This window comes from Desmodus rotundus, chromosome 7 (genome assembly GCF_022682495.2).
Source record: "Desmodus rotundus isolate HL8 chromosome 7, HLdesRot8A.1, whole genome shotgun sequence".
Classification (NCBI taxonomy): Eukaryota; Metazoa; Chordata; class Mammalia; order Chiroptera; family Phyllostomidae; genus Desmodus; species Desmodus rotundus.
This window is the reverse complement of record NC_071393.1, coordinates 133752657-133769378: the sequence shown is the minus strand read 5'-3', so window position 1 is coordinate 133769378 and position 16722 is coordinate 133752657. Positions and strand designations below refer to the sequence as shown.

At 49.9% G+C, this 16722-nt stretch overlaps 1 protein-coding gene across 6 annotated transcripts; it reads right to left on the bottom strand.

Moving 5' to 3' along the window:
* Positions 1-26: 26 nt before the first annotated feature.
* On the bottom strand, positions 27-16502 carry CCNK (cyclin K). 6 transcript variants are annotated; one of them, XM_045201309.3, is made up of 13 exons: positions 16422-16475; positions 12439-12508; positions 11403-11494; positions 10995-11243; positions 10429-10510; positions 8881-9012; positions 5336-5441; positions 4799-4856; positions 3885-4054; positions 3253-3527; positions 2620-2653; positions 1738-1809; positions 27-1362 (listed from the first exon to the last, which is right to left on the bottom strand). In XM_045201309.3, the coding sequence occupies exons 4-13, from the start codon at positions 11189-11191 to the stop codon at positions 737-739; spliced, it is 1752 nt and encodes a 583-aa protein (XP_045057244.1). In that variant the 5' UTR covers positions 11192-11243; positions 11403-11494; positions 12439-12508; positions 16422-16475; the 3' UTR covers positions 27-736. The 6 variants fall into 6 exon arrangements, with proteins under 6 accessions (XP_045057244.1, XP_053783830.1, XP_053783829.1 ...); XM_053927855.2 differs by lacking the exon at positions 11403-11494 and having other exon boundaries at positions 16422-16486; XM_053927854.2 differs by lacking the exon at positions 12439-12508 and having other exon boundaries at positions 16422-16473.
* Positions 16503-16722: the final 220 nt, after the last annotated feature.

Genomic DNA, 16722 nt, shown 5'->3' with positions numbered 1-16722 from the left:
ACCTTCTGCCAGTGAACAGACAAAGGTTTCAGAACTGCTTTTATTTGGACAACTTACTGAAGGAGTCTCGTTTGTAACCAAGGTGGAATTCAGAGTATGTTGTTACATTCACACTTAAAAAATATATCTCTATGTACAGGAATTCGCAGATCGATGTAAACATATATTACTTTCCAAGTACTTTCCTCCCCTTCTTCCTGGAGGACAAAGAAAAAAAGCCATCCAACCAGGCAACCCCTTCAAAACAACTTTAATACAAAGGATGTGAGTATCTCTCTAAATCAAAAAAGTGGCCCTTCTGACTGGCCAGGTGTCATGGGAGAGAACAATGACAGCGATGACAACAGCTCGAGTTCAGATGGAACTGGACTGTTTAAAATTGAGTATCCAGGAAAATTAGGCACTGATTTCTAGAAGAAAATTCACTCCTTACGGGTGCTATTTCTTGAGCCAATATGGCTGGTTACATTTTCACTAGTATGAAGTCACCCAGTACAGGACTAAGCCCTCAGTAGACGCCAGCGCGTGGCTGGCGACTCTTGGCGCTGCCTGGGCTACACTGGCAGCCACTGTCCGCACTGCCCGGAGGGGAGGGCCACCACGTCTTCCCACACGGCATCTGTTTAGCGTTATACAAGGTACCCTGCTGCTTACTCACTCCAACTACCCTTCAAGTTGAGTAGAAAAACTTCTGTTAAAAAAAAAAAAACGGGGGGGGAATGGGGAAGGCGTCAGGTTATCTCATCCAAGCTGCGCGCCCCAGTCCCCCAACTGGGGGCATGCCAGGTGGGGGGATGGGTGGGGGCACAGGTGGCTGTCCTCCAGGGGGGACAGATGGGGGTGGGTAGCTGGCCGGGGGTAGGCCCAGGCCTGGGGGAGGGTGAGGTGGGACAGCATGGGTCGGGGGCAGGCGTGGGGGTGGAGGCGGGAAGTTAGGGTTGTAGGCTGGTGGAGGTGGAGGGTAGCCAGGAGTGGGGGGCGGGATGGCAGGTGGGGGGAAGGAGGTCGGGGGAGGGGGCACTGGTGGTGGAGGTGGGTTGGGGGGATAGACGTGAGGGTGGTAGGGCAGGTGAGCCGGGGGGCCGTAGGCTGGGGGCAGGGTGCCGTAGGAGGGGCCCTCAGTCTTCATCATGGACTGCAGGCTCTGGTAGCCCTCTCCTGACATATAGGAGCTGCTGGTGGACATCCCGGTCATGTAGCTGGAGGGCGGCGGCGGAGGTGGCCGGTGCGGCAGTGGCGGTGGCTGGTGCACAGGGGCTGGGTGGGCCGGAGGAGGAATCTGGACTTTGGGGAGGTCACCGGCATCCACGGGGCCTGGAGGCTCGGCCTCACCTAAGGCGGCCGAGAGGGGGGGCTTCCGGTCTGCAGCGGAGAGACCAGTCAGCGCCCCACACAGCGCCCACAGGCCGCCCGCTACAGCACTGGAGTCTAAGATCTTCGGCAGCCCTGCCCAGAAGTGGGTAAACGGCCCCACACCGGCAGGCCTGTTTTCCTAACACTGACTCTAAACCCACTTTGCCTGGGGAGCTCTGCACTTCTGGACGTGAACAATCAAATATACTCTGAGTGTACAACCCTCGAAATACCTGGTTTGTGAAAATGGTTTTTGAAAGATCCTTGGTCACTACTGTCTCTAACATTTTGGCTATAAAGACTCCCTTCTATGAACTGTCCCCAGGACACCCAAGCCTGCCCTTCCAGGAGGAGGGAGAAAGCCGGCTCTCAGCAGACACTGACCTGGTGGTGGGTGGGCCGGAGGCAATGGAGGGTGAGTGGTCTCGATTTTGGGGATTTTAGGTGGTGGTGGATCTATGAGGAAAAATTCCATTAAAAAGCACTCACACCTCTTCATGTGAATAAACACATCACAGCAAAAGTAAAACTTCGGGAATTTCTTTGGGGAAGAAGAGCAGGTGAGAAAGAGGCTTTAAGGGAAACTTGAGGTGAGTCTCGGCTACATCATTACATGCTAATAACCCTTTCACATAAACACGGCAAGTACACCCTCTGCTCTCCTACCCTCCCTTCCCTCTTCCACAAGACAGACGTCCTTTCTCCACGCTGTCCCGCTGCTCGCTGTGCCGGACGGGGCACCAGGGCCCGCTGTTCTCTGCACTGTGGCACACTTCACGAGTCTACCAATAAATACTGCTCAACAGGTCTCCTACACTCACAATTACATTTCATACATGTGACTCAGTACGTTGCTGTTGATACCTTTTATCAATATAATCTAAAAACAGTAGAGATAAGCTGAGAAGACAATGTACTTTTTCTGGCAGGCCGGGCCAAGTTTGTGATGGGCTCTAACGTTAAATTTTTTAAAAAAGATTTTATTTAGTTAGAGGAAGGGAGGGAGAAAGAGGGAGAGAAACATCAATGTGTAGTTGCCTCTCACACTCCCCTCACAGGGGACCTGGACCACAACCCAGGCATGTGCCCTGACTGGGAATCGAACTGGCGACCCTTTGGTTTGTAGGCCGGCACTCAATCCACTGAGGTATACCTGCCAGGGCCTAGGGTAACGGCCAATCTAATCTGCATGGAAATAACGTTGACTAAAAATTTAAAGTTTTGATAAGCAGAAATATAAAACTAAAGAACAGAACAGGAAATTACCTGCTGCTTTGTTCTCTTCTTTGGGAGAAACCACCTGTTACAAAAGAAAACAAAACCGTTAACTGAGACCCTGGGCCAGTGAGGAAACGGAGCAGGCACAACAACACCGCAGCGATGGGGCGTGGCCTCAGCACTTCTGCCAGCCTTCCCTCCCCTCCCCTCATCAGACAGAAACACCACCCTCTCAGCCCCGAGCACCCTGAGCTTCAGGCCCTCCACTGCACGGCCCTAAGCGTGGTGAGCGGAGTGAGCTGATGCGTGTTTGCCCTGCATGGCTTCCTCTGGGGTTGCGTAGCATCAAACCCCTCCCTGCTGGCCAGGCTGCTTCCCAGCTCCTGGGGGGACCTTCCACAAATACCGTCACTTGAAGAACTGAACACTCCAGAGCCAGAAGGAACTGGCAACAGCCATCCCCGCAGGCTGTGCAGCAACGCCTAGGCAGGGTCGGGGCCCCGTCGGAGCTGACAAGGAGTGGGGCAGAGCCTCCCCTCTGACCACCACGGTTATCAGGCTCCCCACAGACTCTCAGCCTGCCAGTGAGGTCAAGTGCCTCACCCCCACTGCCGGTGCTCTGTGTGGCCCCTCAGAGACAGGAATGTGCTCGGGCAGGGTGTTGCCAGTGCGGCCGCTCACCGTGGCTCGTTTCGCCTGGCGGGGCGGACTTGGCTGCGGGGATGGTTTCTTGGGCTGCTGGGCTTGCTGTGGCGGCGGCGGCGGCTGGGCTGTCGGCTGCGGGTCCTTCTGTGGGGGCTGTGGCGGTTCAGAGCCTTGAGCCGACTGGGAGGGTGGCACTGGTGGCACTTGTGGTGTAGACGGGAGTGAAGGGGGCTGCGGCAGCTGATGAGGTGTGTGATGAGGCATCTGTTGTTTTCCTTGTGAGTAAAGATCCAGGATTTGGTGGCAGATGTCTAAATGACAGGTGACAATTACATTAACTACATGTTGGTATTTTAAGTAAAATTTTACCTAGAAAGTAATCAGCCCATTCCCCTCTGAGCCTGAGTCCTCTACAAAGACCCACAGGCGGGAATCGCCTTTGCGGTTCGCCTGCCTCTGCCGTGCACAGGCCTGGGGGCTCCCTCCAGGTCACCAGACCTACGTGCTCGGACAGGGTGGGCGTTCCGTCTGAGAATTTAATGCGAGACCCTTCTGCAGGACAGTTTACACAGGCCTATGTGGGAAACCCGTGCCAGGGCTCCCGTCCTCAGGAAGCACCACCTAAACGTGGATGAAACACCCTCCCGAATGCTCGCCGTGCCCAGTACCTTCCAGAACATCCACAGGGACATCTTGGACAAACTGCTCCCACCACCTCCGATACATGGGTTTGGAGGTCCATTCTTGTATTTCAAATTTGCACAAACGCCCCGCAAGATACATCACCGCCACCGCTATGATCTCTGGCTCCCACTGCAGTGACAAGGTCGTGCAGAGACTGGTTCAACGAGAGAGAGGTGACTGAGCTGGGTGAGCGAGCACCTGCGATGAACTCAAGGCATGGGAATGAGGTGCCGTATCTAACTGTCCACGCGCTTACTCCTCTCCCACACGTCAGAGCAGGCATTGTACGCACATAAAAGAGGCAAGTTCCTAGTCTTCCTGAAGTACCCAAATGAGCACCTTTGCCAACGGTTACTGATTTACTCCTTAAAGAGCCAGAGGAGAGCCTACACTTTCAGGAACGGCCACGGCGCACACAAATGAGAACAGTTTCTGGTCCCGGAGCTGCCGGAGCCCTGGCCCTGGCCGCCAGCCCCTCCCACAGGCCCCTCCCAGCTCCCCCCTGGGCTCAGGACGTCAAGGCTCTAAACCAGTACCCCAAAACGGCACCCCCCTGCCCCCGCCAAAGAACCAAATGGGTTTGAAGTGACAGTTGTCAAAATTCTCCAGTGCCTTGTTTTGGACTCATGTTTCCGATTGGTGGGGAGAGTTTAGCTTCCTCCACCACGACATGGGGCGGCCCCTCTGCGGGGGCAGCGGTCTGGGCTCCAGTCCCTGCTCGGCCACTAACTGGCTCTTCAAGCTGGCTCACGTCAGCTCTATCCAAAGTGAGGGGTTTGGACAAAATGTCACACAAAGTCCCTACACAGTTAAAAGCACTAAAAGACTATTCTTTGAGGGATCATTTCTACAGCTTGTTAAAAACATCATAATTAAACCAACATTTAAACAAACGTACCTGTCATTTACAAATGTCCATGCCATTTGAACCAACTTTTGGATTTTGTTTTTATCACCTAGAAATGGGGACAAAAGGTAAACTAGAGAAAAAGAGAAGTGGCAGCACAAGCAGCAGCAAGCACTCATGTAAAGCCCAGGGCACCCTCCGCACCACACACAGCAAAGGACTCCACCTGGGAGGCGGGGACAAGCGAGGGGGGTCTGAGGCCTGCCTCTGCTCTCCCTGTGTCACCCGTGCTGAGAGCCACCATGCATGGGAAGCCTGGCTCCAAGCCTGATTGTGTTAGGCTATTTAAAAAATTGTGACTCATTTTCCTGCTTCATATCACTTGGCAACTGGATGACAGAATCTGCTTGTACGTAAAAGGCAACCGTGTTAACAGCCCCGACACTGAACTGTCCGGGCAAGCCACGGCCTGGGTACTCTCCACACGGAATTCTCCACTTTCCTTTTCTGAGAAGCACAGTCTCAGTGACGTCAACAACTACAAAAACTTGGTTTCAGAATAAAGACGTTCTTGTAGTAACTGCTTACCTTTGAGCTGTTTTGCATATTTGAGCAGGAACTGGTACGGATGCTCTACCTGCAAGTCAAACTTTATGGTCTGCAGTAAGATCCTCTCCAGAACCATCACTTCTTCCTAAAGATAAAGCAAATGCCGGAATGGTAGTTTTACTTACAAGTCTAAAATGACATTTAAAAAGTGAGCTTTCCTCTTTATTTTCAAGTTATAACAACTATTTTTCGTTCCTTTTCTCCTCTCTCCCACTCAGGCACAACAATAAATTCAGAAAAGAACTAGGAGATGAGGAAACAGAGCTAATGCTTTAAAGACACTGGAAACAAAATATTCTAAGAACCGTTACGTTTTCGATCCATGCAAGTCCCCCGTTCACAAAGCAGACCTCCACTTTAGACAGCGCTGCTGAACTGCGGCCCCTCTGCAGACCTCCACTAGAGCGCCTCCGTGCTGCAGGGGCTTACACTGAGCACCTACTCAGGCAAGCAGCTTCCCGCAAACGTGGGCAGTGAGTTATGCTGGTTGAAAACGTGTGTTTGGGGGCCCATCATTCCTGTTTAAAAAATTTTTTTCATTTCTGAGTTTAAATCTTTCATCCATCCAATGACTGTCCCAGTGTCATCCACTGAGTGCTCCACTGATTCCACCGCGTCCTGAGCTCCCTGCGCGCACCCACATGGCAGCTCGTCTGCTCACTGACGTGGCCACTTCTGCACAGCATCAGAGGGGCGCTTCCATGATTGCTCCTCTTTTTCCACAAAAGTTTCTTGTTTTTGCTCATTTTCTCTCCAAATTTCAGTACCATTTTATTTACTATCACTGTAGAAACACAGGAAAGCTACTGATGTTCTGATTGGGAATTAACTAAATTTATAGAACATTAATGAAAATGGACATTTTTTAACTACATTGAATCTCTCCATCAAAAACGTGTATTAAAATATTTTCAGTCCTTTAGTAGTTTTAAAGAATACCCTCCCCACCCACGAATTTTTTATAAAGTTTATTCCTGAAGACTTCATTTTACTGTAGCATTGTACACGGACTCCCCTCTTTTATCACACCTTCTAACTAGTTAACGCCCGTTAACAGGCATTTCTCGAATTCAACCTCTGGAATTCTGTGCACCTGACTCCCCGGCATCCCCAGACAGAGTGGAGTGCACAGGACACCCTGTGGGGGGCGAACGAGAGAGCCACGTGGCCGCATCAGAGAAGGGCCCACTGACTGCGGGAGGAGGGGCCCGCAGGCAGCCGCCTCCCCCATCGAAGCGTGGGGCCGCCTCTCAGAGCCCGCACCGTTCTGCTGTGCCTGATGGCCCCAAACAGCACGGCAGGGCTGAGGGGTTCTGTCCTTGTCTCCCATGCATTCTCTTGGGGAGGCTTTTTGACGCCAGAGAGGCTTTCCCCTGTTTTTGTCACCTGTTTTCCAGAAACTTCAACATAATCTTTACCAAGCATGTCAATCACCATCCAGGCAGCAGCTCAGAGTATCACAACACCTGGCCTCCCTCTGTGTTTCAAATGCTCAATTACAGGTCAGTGTGCAAACACCGTTCCTCAGGAGGCCTCCCCTTGGCCCCACACTGCCCCTCTGGGGCCTTGTCCACGTTCCCAGGGCCAGCATCCCACGGCACCTTTAAACAATGGCATTTATCACAGCTCACCCTCAGACAGCTTTATGAACACTTCATTGAAACCTCTCCCACCACTCAACTGTGCAACCTGTGAGAGCAAAGACCATGTCCGTTTTGCCACCTGTTTAATGTCCAGTATCTAACACAGAGGCTGGGGCAAATATTTGCCGAACACATGAAAAAAATGTAAGAGAAGGAGGGGGAACCACCCAGTTAAAGCAAAGCTAATCAGGGCAAAAAAGCTCTGCATGATTCACAATCTTACTTTTCTCAATAGCTTCTAATACCTCCCCAAAACAACTGCCCCGTTCCCTCTGTCAAAGAAAATGTCCTCTCCATGTCCTCACTGCTCCAGACCCAGGGCCTTGGCCCCTAAGCCCAGTGCTGTCTGGGAGACCGCGCAGATGGAGGAGGAGCAGGTTGCCAAGCCCCACTGCTCACGGGGGCCAGGCTGGGCCCTGGTTTAGCGGTCTAACTGGGAGGGCTGTTCTCCTTTCCTATCTTCTGGGGCACAGGGCTGTACAGCTCTGACCTCACCACTCCCATCCCAGGTCTCGGTCCCCAGACTTGACGGTGTAGTGGGTAAGGGCAGAAGGTAAAATGGGACTTCTCCAAAGGCCCTTGAACAACACACAGCAGCTACTCCCACGTGCCCGTGGCTCTGCCAGCAACACGTCCCTAATCTGTAAAGGTCAAATACACGCAGGCACTGAAAACATGATCTCATGGCTACATTACTCATCCGAAAGTGCATTTTTGATCATTGTTAGTATGAATTCCTAATAGGTTCACATTTTACGAACAGGTGAATGAATTTGTAAGTAAGCTCAAGGCAGAATTACCCACACTGACAATACTTGCGAAGCATTAGTATTAATCACAACCACAGTGTTTGCAAAAGCATTCTGGGGCTCAGTTAACTCCTCAAAGCAAGGAGAACATGAACGCGCGCGCGCACACACACACACACACACACCCTTATGCACACGCATACAAATGCTGCTTGGCAGAGAGAGCGTAGCTACTGCGGGAGGCGACACCAGCCAGTCAGGAAACACAGGCCCGGGCACGGTGCTGGGTTTCGGCTTGGTGCTGGATTACAGCTGTGCTGTAACCATGATTCTGAGTTTCTCCCCACAGCATCAGTCTGCCTCTTAGCAGGCGAGCACCTGCCGCACGCCTGCGCTGCCCAGCCACGGTGCTGGGCGCCAGGCCTGGTCTTTGCTCTCGCAGATCTCACAGCTGAGAAGAGGGGAGTTCGTCGTGCTTATTTAATTCAAGTCCGATAATGAGCAGTGATAGATGTCATGAAGGATACTGAACACAAGGGTTGCAATGGGGAGACCAGACAAGAATGGGGGTGGCGGAAAGCTGCCCCTGGTATCTGCCAGGGGTCTTTTTCGAACATAACAACGGCGTGGGTGTAATTACTTTAACACGAGCAGGAGCTGTGGGGAAAGGACAGCGAGGGTGGCATGACCTCTGTCCATCTCTGAGTGTCTGAAAACAGCTGCGAACGTCAACAGCTCCCATGCTTCTGGGGACGCAGCAGACACACGGCACAGCAGACACGTGTCTGCTTTCCGCAGCATCAGCACTCTCCGGCCACCCCGATGCTGCCACCACCCCTGAACCAAAGCAGCCTCACTGCTTCTGGTTCTAGAAGCTCAGCCAGCCACGAGAGGATGTTGTTCATTCCCATCAAGCGGACTAGCGGCCCTGCGATTCTCAGAACATGAGGTGGCACAGTAGCAAGCACCACTGAGGTGCAGGTTACATAGCGTCCCCGCCTCTCCTACAGAAGCAAGCGGCACCTTCTGCCCGAGTCCTCACCGGGATACAGGAGCCCCAGCTACTGTCAGCAAGGACCTCTAACTTAATGCAGGGAGGTAAGATTTAAAAGCAGGAAGTGCTGATCCTTACCTTTGGGTCATCTCCAAACTGGCCAAATTGTACATCATTTAATAAACTACGGGCTGTTTTGATGATATCTTTACATTTTTTGGGTGTTTCTTCTACTTTCCCAGCCAAAAAGAGACAACAAGCTCCTGTGACCTAAAAGATAAAGACAGAAGTTCCCAAGATGCTGTTACAAAGGTCACACAGAAACACGAGTGAGGTCTTCCACCCTTCCCAGCAAACTGGTTCCCTCGTGCTCCTATGGCCCCCTTTCTCATTCACAAGAACTCAGACACCCTAAAAGCGCAAAGGAGATTTTACACACGCCGCCGACCTGGATCCGTAAATTATTTTAAATTTAATTTTCTGAAGAACATGTTATGTAAACAAAGTAGATGCCAGAGGCTGGGGAAGTCACAGACACAAATCTCCTTTTCATGGGGTGATCCAAAAGATGCAGACTCCCCGGACAGCGAGCACTCTGAACACGCGCCGTAGACGCCAGCTGGGTCTCAGCGCCCGACGCCAGTCCAGTCACCCATCCCTGAGGGGTCTTACCGCTCCACCTTCAGCTTTTCCCTGCCCACCCCGACGGCTCCCGCAAGTCCCTCCCTCCACAGAAGCCTGACCATCAGGTGTGAGACTGTGCAGGGGTCCAATGCGGGCTCTTACACGATCGCCTTCCTCTAGAACGCATATATAAAACTCAGTAAAACCTTAGCACAAGGAAGCACCCCCAACAAATGGGCTTCCTGTTAAGTCTGTCATCTTCTTTACAGAGCCCTTCAGCCACTTCAGTTCGCCCACCGAAGCCAAACGCCCTCATCTGGAATTCAGTCTGCCTTTGCACGCGGGGCCCCATCCGATCCCTGCCAAATGGCCCTTCTGCCTAGGCTGACACATACTACACACTTCCTCCCTGTCCCTGTCACGCTAGCTTCTGTTGTACTACTGAGTGCTCCCATCTCAGCACACCTGAGGCCTACTTACAGTCAGGGCTCACCTGACTGGGGCACCTCCTCCCCGGCACATTCCCTGACCCTCCACAGCATCACTAATCTCTCCCTTGAACGCCACAGCCTTCCCCCTGCACCTCTCCTACAGCCTCACTCTTGACCACGTGCTTTGCTCACGGCACACCATCTATTCTGCACTCGAAGCTATGGAGGCAGGTTCCCGTCTGAATCGCCCACAGGTCAGGAGACCTGGTGCCTGTTTAAGGAGTAACTGTAGAATGAGCGGTGTAGCCTAAAAAAGTCCTGTTCTTTCTTGGCCTTTGTTGGGTCTCAGTTATAAGCCCACATTTATCTTGGTAAAGGTAAGAGGGAAGTAAACTTCCACACACAGTACAATATGACTGTGGTCCACGCTGGTCTAAATAAAAAAAGATTCAAATGTGGTTAATCAACAACAACAAAACAAAGTTCAAACTTGATTTTGTTTACACATAGTATATTCGATGTAGAAATAAGTACTTTCTGGAAATACAAAAGGAGGTTATAATCAGCCCACTGCACTGTGTGGAAATAATTACATGTGGTAAGAACAGCACAATAAAACTCAAACACTTACGTATCTCGGGAACTGCTTGAAGGAATGAAACATATAGAAGCGATGAAAATAAATTATTCCAGTTGCCAGGGTATCATAGTGCCTGTTGTTCTAATTAAGGACTTTAGCCAAAATTTTTTATAGGTTATATTCTTAGTTAAATGTGGAAAAACTAAAGACAAACAATAGCAACAAAAATCAGTGGTGAAGTAACCACTGTCAGTGGCAAAGCAGGCAGATGGGAGTCCTGGCACCAGGATTCTGGCCTCAGACTCAGCAGGGTCAAGTCTACCCTGTTAACAAGGCCGGGCTTGGGCACCCTTGAGGAACCCCCCTGTGGTCCCTGGGAGCTGCTTTCCTCCTGGTGGCCACTTGCTCCACAGCTAAGCCTACACATTTAAAAGACAAACAGAAAACAGAAAGCCCTGGAGGAGCCACACAAGTCAGAAATGACATCTAGACAAGACATTCAAGAGGCATTCTAGTACAGTGGTACTGTTATATATTTGGCCTACAGAATCTAATCTACTTCTCGGTGGTGGAGGTGGGGAGCCCATCTATAAGGGACGCGAAAGCGGTAAGGATACAGCCCCAAACGTGTGCCCACATCAAAGATGAAGCGAGCCCCCTCTCGGCGGTAGCGGGCCTCAGTGGCTGGGTCGAGTCCTTCCAGTTGAGAGGGTGTGTGAGCCAAATCTTTCTTATCCCAGTACCAACATGGTTTTGTGTGGTCCAGGTTTGCTGAGGTTACCGAAGGGCTTGAGTTTTCTTTATTTTCCTTCATTTATTGAAGTAGACTTGTTCTTTTCAAAAGATTCTCTGGAAGTGTTCGGACCCTGAGAGAGAGAGAAGCAGAGCAAGGTTGGAAAGGGAGACCCCACATGGAGCCGTCCCAATCTCTACGGACAATCTACAACCACAGACTGCATCTGACTTTGAACTGAAACCCCCCCCAGAAACAACACTACCGATCAGCAGGTAGAAGCCCAGCTCACCTCCAAAGCCTATGAACACGTCCACGTGCACTGCTCTAAGCCATTTCCTGTGAGGGACTCGAGCGCCCATGGATTCTGGTATCCAGGGGGTCCTGGAACCAATCCCACGCAGATACTGAGGAACACCTGTGCTGTAAGTGACCACCCCCCCCCCCCCGCCCCCGTACGATAAATCCCAACGTTTGAGGCTGTTTTAAAGGAAGCGAGATTCCACCGCACCTTCCTTCACTAGGCGCAGCTCCCTCATGCTGGTCTGGAGTCCGGTCTTCACTAAAACCCAGGCCGGTCCTAACCCTGAGAAGACTTGTGCTCCCAAACTGCCCACCTCTCCCATCTAGCACCCAGTCAGATTTCCTCCGTAGTTTACTTAATTTCACTTAGGTACTTCCACTTTAAAAAGCCACCAGATTGGATGAATTCATGTCTGCACAAGTCACTGAACTGAGCAGTATGTTATCAGGTGGGGGTGCAGTGACTTGGAGGGAAGCAGGTGGAGGGAGGTAAATGGAAGAAGTTGCTTTAAATTTTTCTTGCTTTCTCATCTGCTTCTCTTTTATTCAGAATGAAGAGATTCTCTAAAGGTTCCTTGTTGAGAAAAGAAAACAAAAAACCAGGACTCTCATTTGAGGCCACAATAATATGAATCGGTAAGCTGGATCAGAGAATAGAAATTTTCAAAAAGGGCAGGAAAAGGGTTCCACCAGAGGTGCTAGACCCATGTCAAGTCTGATCTGTAAGGCAAGAGCAGTGTGGCAGCCAGGCCGTGGGCAGGGCCTCCGGTTGGTCTGGAAGCCTGAGTCTGGGGAGGACGGCACGCAGGCTGGGTGCTGTCCTCCTCCGCGCACTTGGGAGCTCTAGAGAGGACCTGGTGTTTCCCTCAAAAGGAAGAATTAAGTACCTGAAGGAAAGCAATCCTGTGAAATAACTTACACTAGTATGTGGGACTGAATGAGGGTGGGGGAGACCTGTGAACTAAAGCCTCAGTACGTACAAGAAGTTCAGAGTTAGATGTCTTAAGATACCATCTCTCACCTACCAGATCAGCAAAAAAGCTCCACAGTTTCACCATGTACCCGTTGGCGAAGCCAAGGATAGTGTGTTACTATCTAGGTAAGAAAGGAGATGAAATAAGAATAGACATCTCTATTTTTTTAGACTAATAAAGATAATGGCTACCAATAGGGTTTGGGGAGAACAAGATGGAAACACTGGGAACGAGACTTCTCTGAGCATGTCTCTTTTTCTATAGTTCTGACTTAAAAAAACCCCTTATTTTAAAATAATTGTAGATGTACAGAAAAATCATAAAGATAGCACGGAGACTTCTTATATACTCTTCACACAGCTTCCCTTAATGGCAACATCTTACACAACCACGGTACATTGACCAAAACTAAGAAATTAATTTTGGTAATTATTAAATAAACTATAGCCTTGACTCAAATTTAAGCTTTTCCAAAAACCCCTTTTCTGTTCCAGGATCTTAACCAGGACACTACATGGCATTTAGGTGTTACCATTCTCTAAGCACCTGCTGGTATGTAACCGTTTCTCAGTCTTTCCTTGCCCTTGACTGAGCTTTGTCTGAGGTCTTCCCAAGAGCAGACGTGGAGTTCTGAGGAAGAGTGCCAGAGGCGAGGCGCCCTTCCCAGCCCACTGTGCCAGCACGATGTCCTACTGCCGGCCTTAACCATGAGCATTTGGTTAAGAAGAGATCTGCTAGGTTTCTCAGCATAAGTTAATGTTTTCCTTTTCTTTTTTCTATTCCTGAGAAGTGGGTTGTGAAATACAGCCCACGCTCAAGGGTAAGGGAATGAAACTCCACCTCCTGGAAGGAGGGGTAGAAAGAATGTGTGGACAAATGTTAAAACCACCACAGTGATCAGTAATCATTTGGGGGCAACTATTTTGCAATGCAAAATACTACTCCAAATACCTGTTTCTCTTTAAAGTTTCACCCATTAATTTTAGCATTTATCTCTGGAGTGTGGCTGCAGCCAGTATTACTAGGGTGTCCCAGCGGCGATTTTCTATTTAGGGATGGAAAAGAACCCCAGCCCCCAAGGAGACGAACCACAGATACTTTCAAGCCCGTTTTGCCTTGCTGTCCTTGACAAAACCCCACGCCCATAATCTGGTGTAGGTGCCTTTAGAGTCCAGGGCAGACTGAACAATACATGAGATGCAGTGAAAATACATGTACATAAATAGAACAGAAAACAGTCCTCTAAATCATACACCGCCTGGAAAAGTCCTTGCCTCACTCTATCGCTCTGTTCCCTATTGCTCTTCACTTATTTTTCACCCGAAGTCATAAATGTTCTCATTAGCAGTTCATGACTGCTGTGACAGAGATGCATGGGCCCCACAGAGGAAAAATCTCTCATGAACAAGCAGCACGTCAAGGCATTCTAGCAACATCTTTCAAGAATGAGCCTTAGATATCTCATTTTATGTGATGAAAGATTAAATTCATTTTTTAACATTCAGAATTATGGACACTTACAAGTTTAAAACAATAGTAAAGGTCACTACTCAACTTCTCATAGTACAGTAATGCCCTCTAAAGAGCAGCCTTTGGCCACTTTCGTTAATGGGACCTTAGCAGATCACAAAGCAGCCCATAGCATTGCCGGGTATCAACAACTGGTGTTCACATTCCCAGTAATTCTTGTGTTAATCACGTACTGGTTCTCATCTGTTCTCTTCATTCCCTAGCTCTGGTACACAGATGGCACAGAATAAGGAGTGAATGAAATCTACCTTTCAACAACTCTCTGTAGCTCTCACTTAGTTCCTTGAAAATACCTTTCCCTTATCTACTGACTGCCTTTCAAATTCACGAAGACAGTTTTTACATTCGTTCTCTTCTTCAGGGCAAACACCCTATTTACTAGATTTGGTTTTAAATGTTTCAAGATCGCCCCTAAAGACTAGCAAAATGAAACAATAGTCTTTATATGATTGGTGTAGTACATGGGGGATGGCAGGTCACTACAACTACAGTACACAACACATCCAGTGAGAGGCCACTGAGTTGCCACATGCCTGCAAGCTGCTTGTTTATCCTCACAACCCACCACTGAGAAAATGGAGCTAATGAGACAGGAAGCAACTCGCCCAATTCACACCACTAGCAAATGGCAGAGCCACAGTTTGTCATTAGACTTAGACACCGCCTTTCCTCAACGTGGACACAACGTTGCTTCTGTAATGGTAACATTACATCCATTTCTGTCAAGTTGGCCTTCCTCATTTCCAACTGGGTTTCTGTCAATTTAATCTTTGCTGGTGAATCTGCATCTTGTTAGTCTGGGCCTATTATTTCAGCCTTTCAGACGTCTTTGAACCCTGAGTGTCATCTCACATGCTAGCTAACTCCAAGTTTTCAGAGCATTTACTAGAAGCACGACTCTTACACATTTGAAGGTGGTAATAGAGTGCTAATCAGCCCTGGTCGGGTGGCTCGCTAGGTCAGAACATCACCCAGTATACCAAACGGTAGCGGGTTCAATCCCTGGTCTGGGCGCCTACCAGAGGCAATGGAATGTCACATCAATCTCTCTCTCTCTCTTCCCTCCTCTCTCTCTAAAGTCAGTAAACATATCCTCTGGCCAGGGTGTAAAAAACAAAGTGCTAATCAGAGTAAGAGCAAGACCAGAGATCTGCAGCCTATGTCTAAAGACCTCTCATCATTCAGGCTGACATCAATTCATTAATCGACACTCGAGGTTTGGTAATATGAATGGATATAAATCCACCTAATTAGACCTCATCCACTGTGCATTACCCGTGTTGACTAGGACAGGAAGAGATTACGTTTAGAGTCCTAAGGAAACCTAAATAGACTCATCCCCCATCCAGCACCAATCTAATAAACTTAAAAACCGGATTACCATCGGTGTCACCCAGCTTTTTTAAAAATTGAAACTCTGCTGGTTTGAGGGAACCAGCTCTCCATTCCCAAGTACTCAGGACTCTCTTTTTGCTCTTCCAACACGATTCTAACGTAGATTAACAAGTTCTAGCATCCGAGAGCCATCTACTTAGTCTGCAAATACCAAGGCCTTTATCCTACTCCAGGTTTCTACCATTAACTGCACTTCTCGGATTCCAATGACTTTACAATCATATATCTGCAAGCTCTCTGGCAAAGAATTTTATCAGAGCCTAAATAAACAAATGAGATTTAATCCCATTAGGTCTTCTTTACAATTCCTCAATCACCATGCACCCAACTCCTCTTGATTTTGTTTGTCCCTATTCAGTTTTGGCGAAAGCGGACAAAACCCACTGTTCTTCCTCCTAGACACTCAGTGACCTCACTATTTTCAAACAAGCTCTTGAAATGAACTACTCACACGCTGCTTAAGGGTGGGAACACGTTCTGAGCCCTGTTTCCCGAGAGAATATCACCACTGGGCGAATTTCACAGGTGCACTTGCACACCCACTACACCTAGGCTACAAGCCTGTAGAGCATGTTTTGTACTAAACGACACGAGAGTCAATCAGGCGCAAAAGAAAAGGATCTGATCGCAGAAGTGACCTTTCCTTATTCCTTTTCAGACTCCAGAATCGGTGTATCCAGGCGTGGAACGACACCAAAGTTTCAGACCTAACCAAGGTTGGGACCGAGCTTCTGCGAAGCAATGTAAAGACGTGGGTAGTCTGAGGTTGTGAGGTCAAGAGTGCGCGCGCGTGTTAAGATCCCTGCCCCTTCTCCCCACCTGCTACAAAGTCCCCAAACCCTGGCCGCTCATCTCGGCGAGGGCCGCTACCTGTTCTAGGGTCCGCGCGGGCCTCTCTCCTCCGCACCCGCACCTCAAAACCCTGTCCCGAAGCCCGTCCTGCAGCCCCGCCACCTCCCGCTAACTTCGAGGTGCACTGGGGGAAGCGGAAGGAGGTGGAACCCGGGAAGAGAGACTCCACCAGCAGATGCAGGCGTTGACCTTACTCTACTCGACTTTTAGGATCGCAGAAGGTGGGTGGCGCTGCCCTCGGTCCGTCGGTCACTCACCCGTCGCCTGAAGGAAGCCCCTTAGCGACGCCTCTCCTTGCTCACAGCAGCCATCTTGGACGTGGGATGTCGGGGAATACGTCATCTCCCTGCGTCGGCGACGGAAAACGAGCGACGGGAGGTGCCTGTCAACCAATCAGAAAAAAGCAGAGCTCTCAAAGGAGGAAAGAACAGCTAGTCTTCTTCCGGCCCTCCTCGCAGGAGGAGGAGCCGGTCAGAGGGCCCGCCCACCGGTCCAGCTCCGGGGGCAACTCCGAAGCAACCAAACGTGCTAACGGAACTTGGATGCGAGAGGCGGGCC

Bases quoted from the DNA above. Each gene is read 5' to 3' on its own strand.
- CCNK (XM_053927853.1), bottom strand. From the start codon at position 11,191: ATGAAGGAAAATAAAGAAAACTCAAGCCCTTCGGTAACCTCAGCAAAC. The intron at 9,013-10,428 runs GTAAGTGTTTGA...TTTATCTTTTAG, and splicing joins TCAAGCAGTTCCCGAGATAC to GTCACAGGAGCTTGTTGTCT. The intron at 3,528-3,884 runs GTACTGGGCACG...CCTGTCATTTAG, and splicing joins CCCTGTGGATGTTCTGGAAG to ACATCTGCCACCAAATCCTG.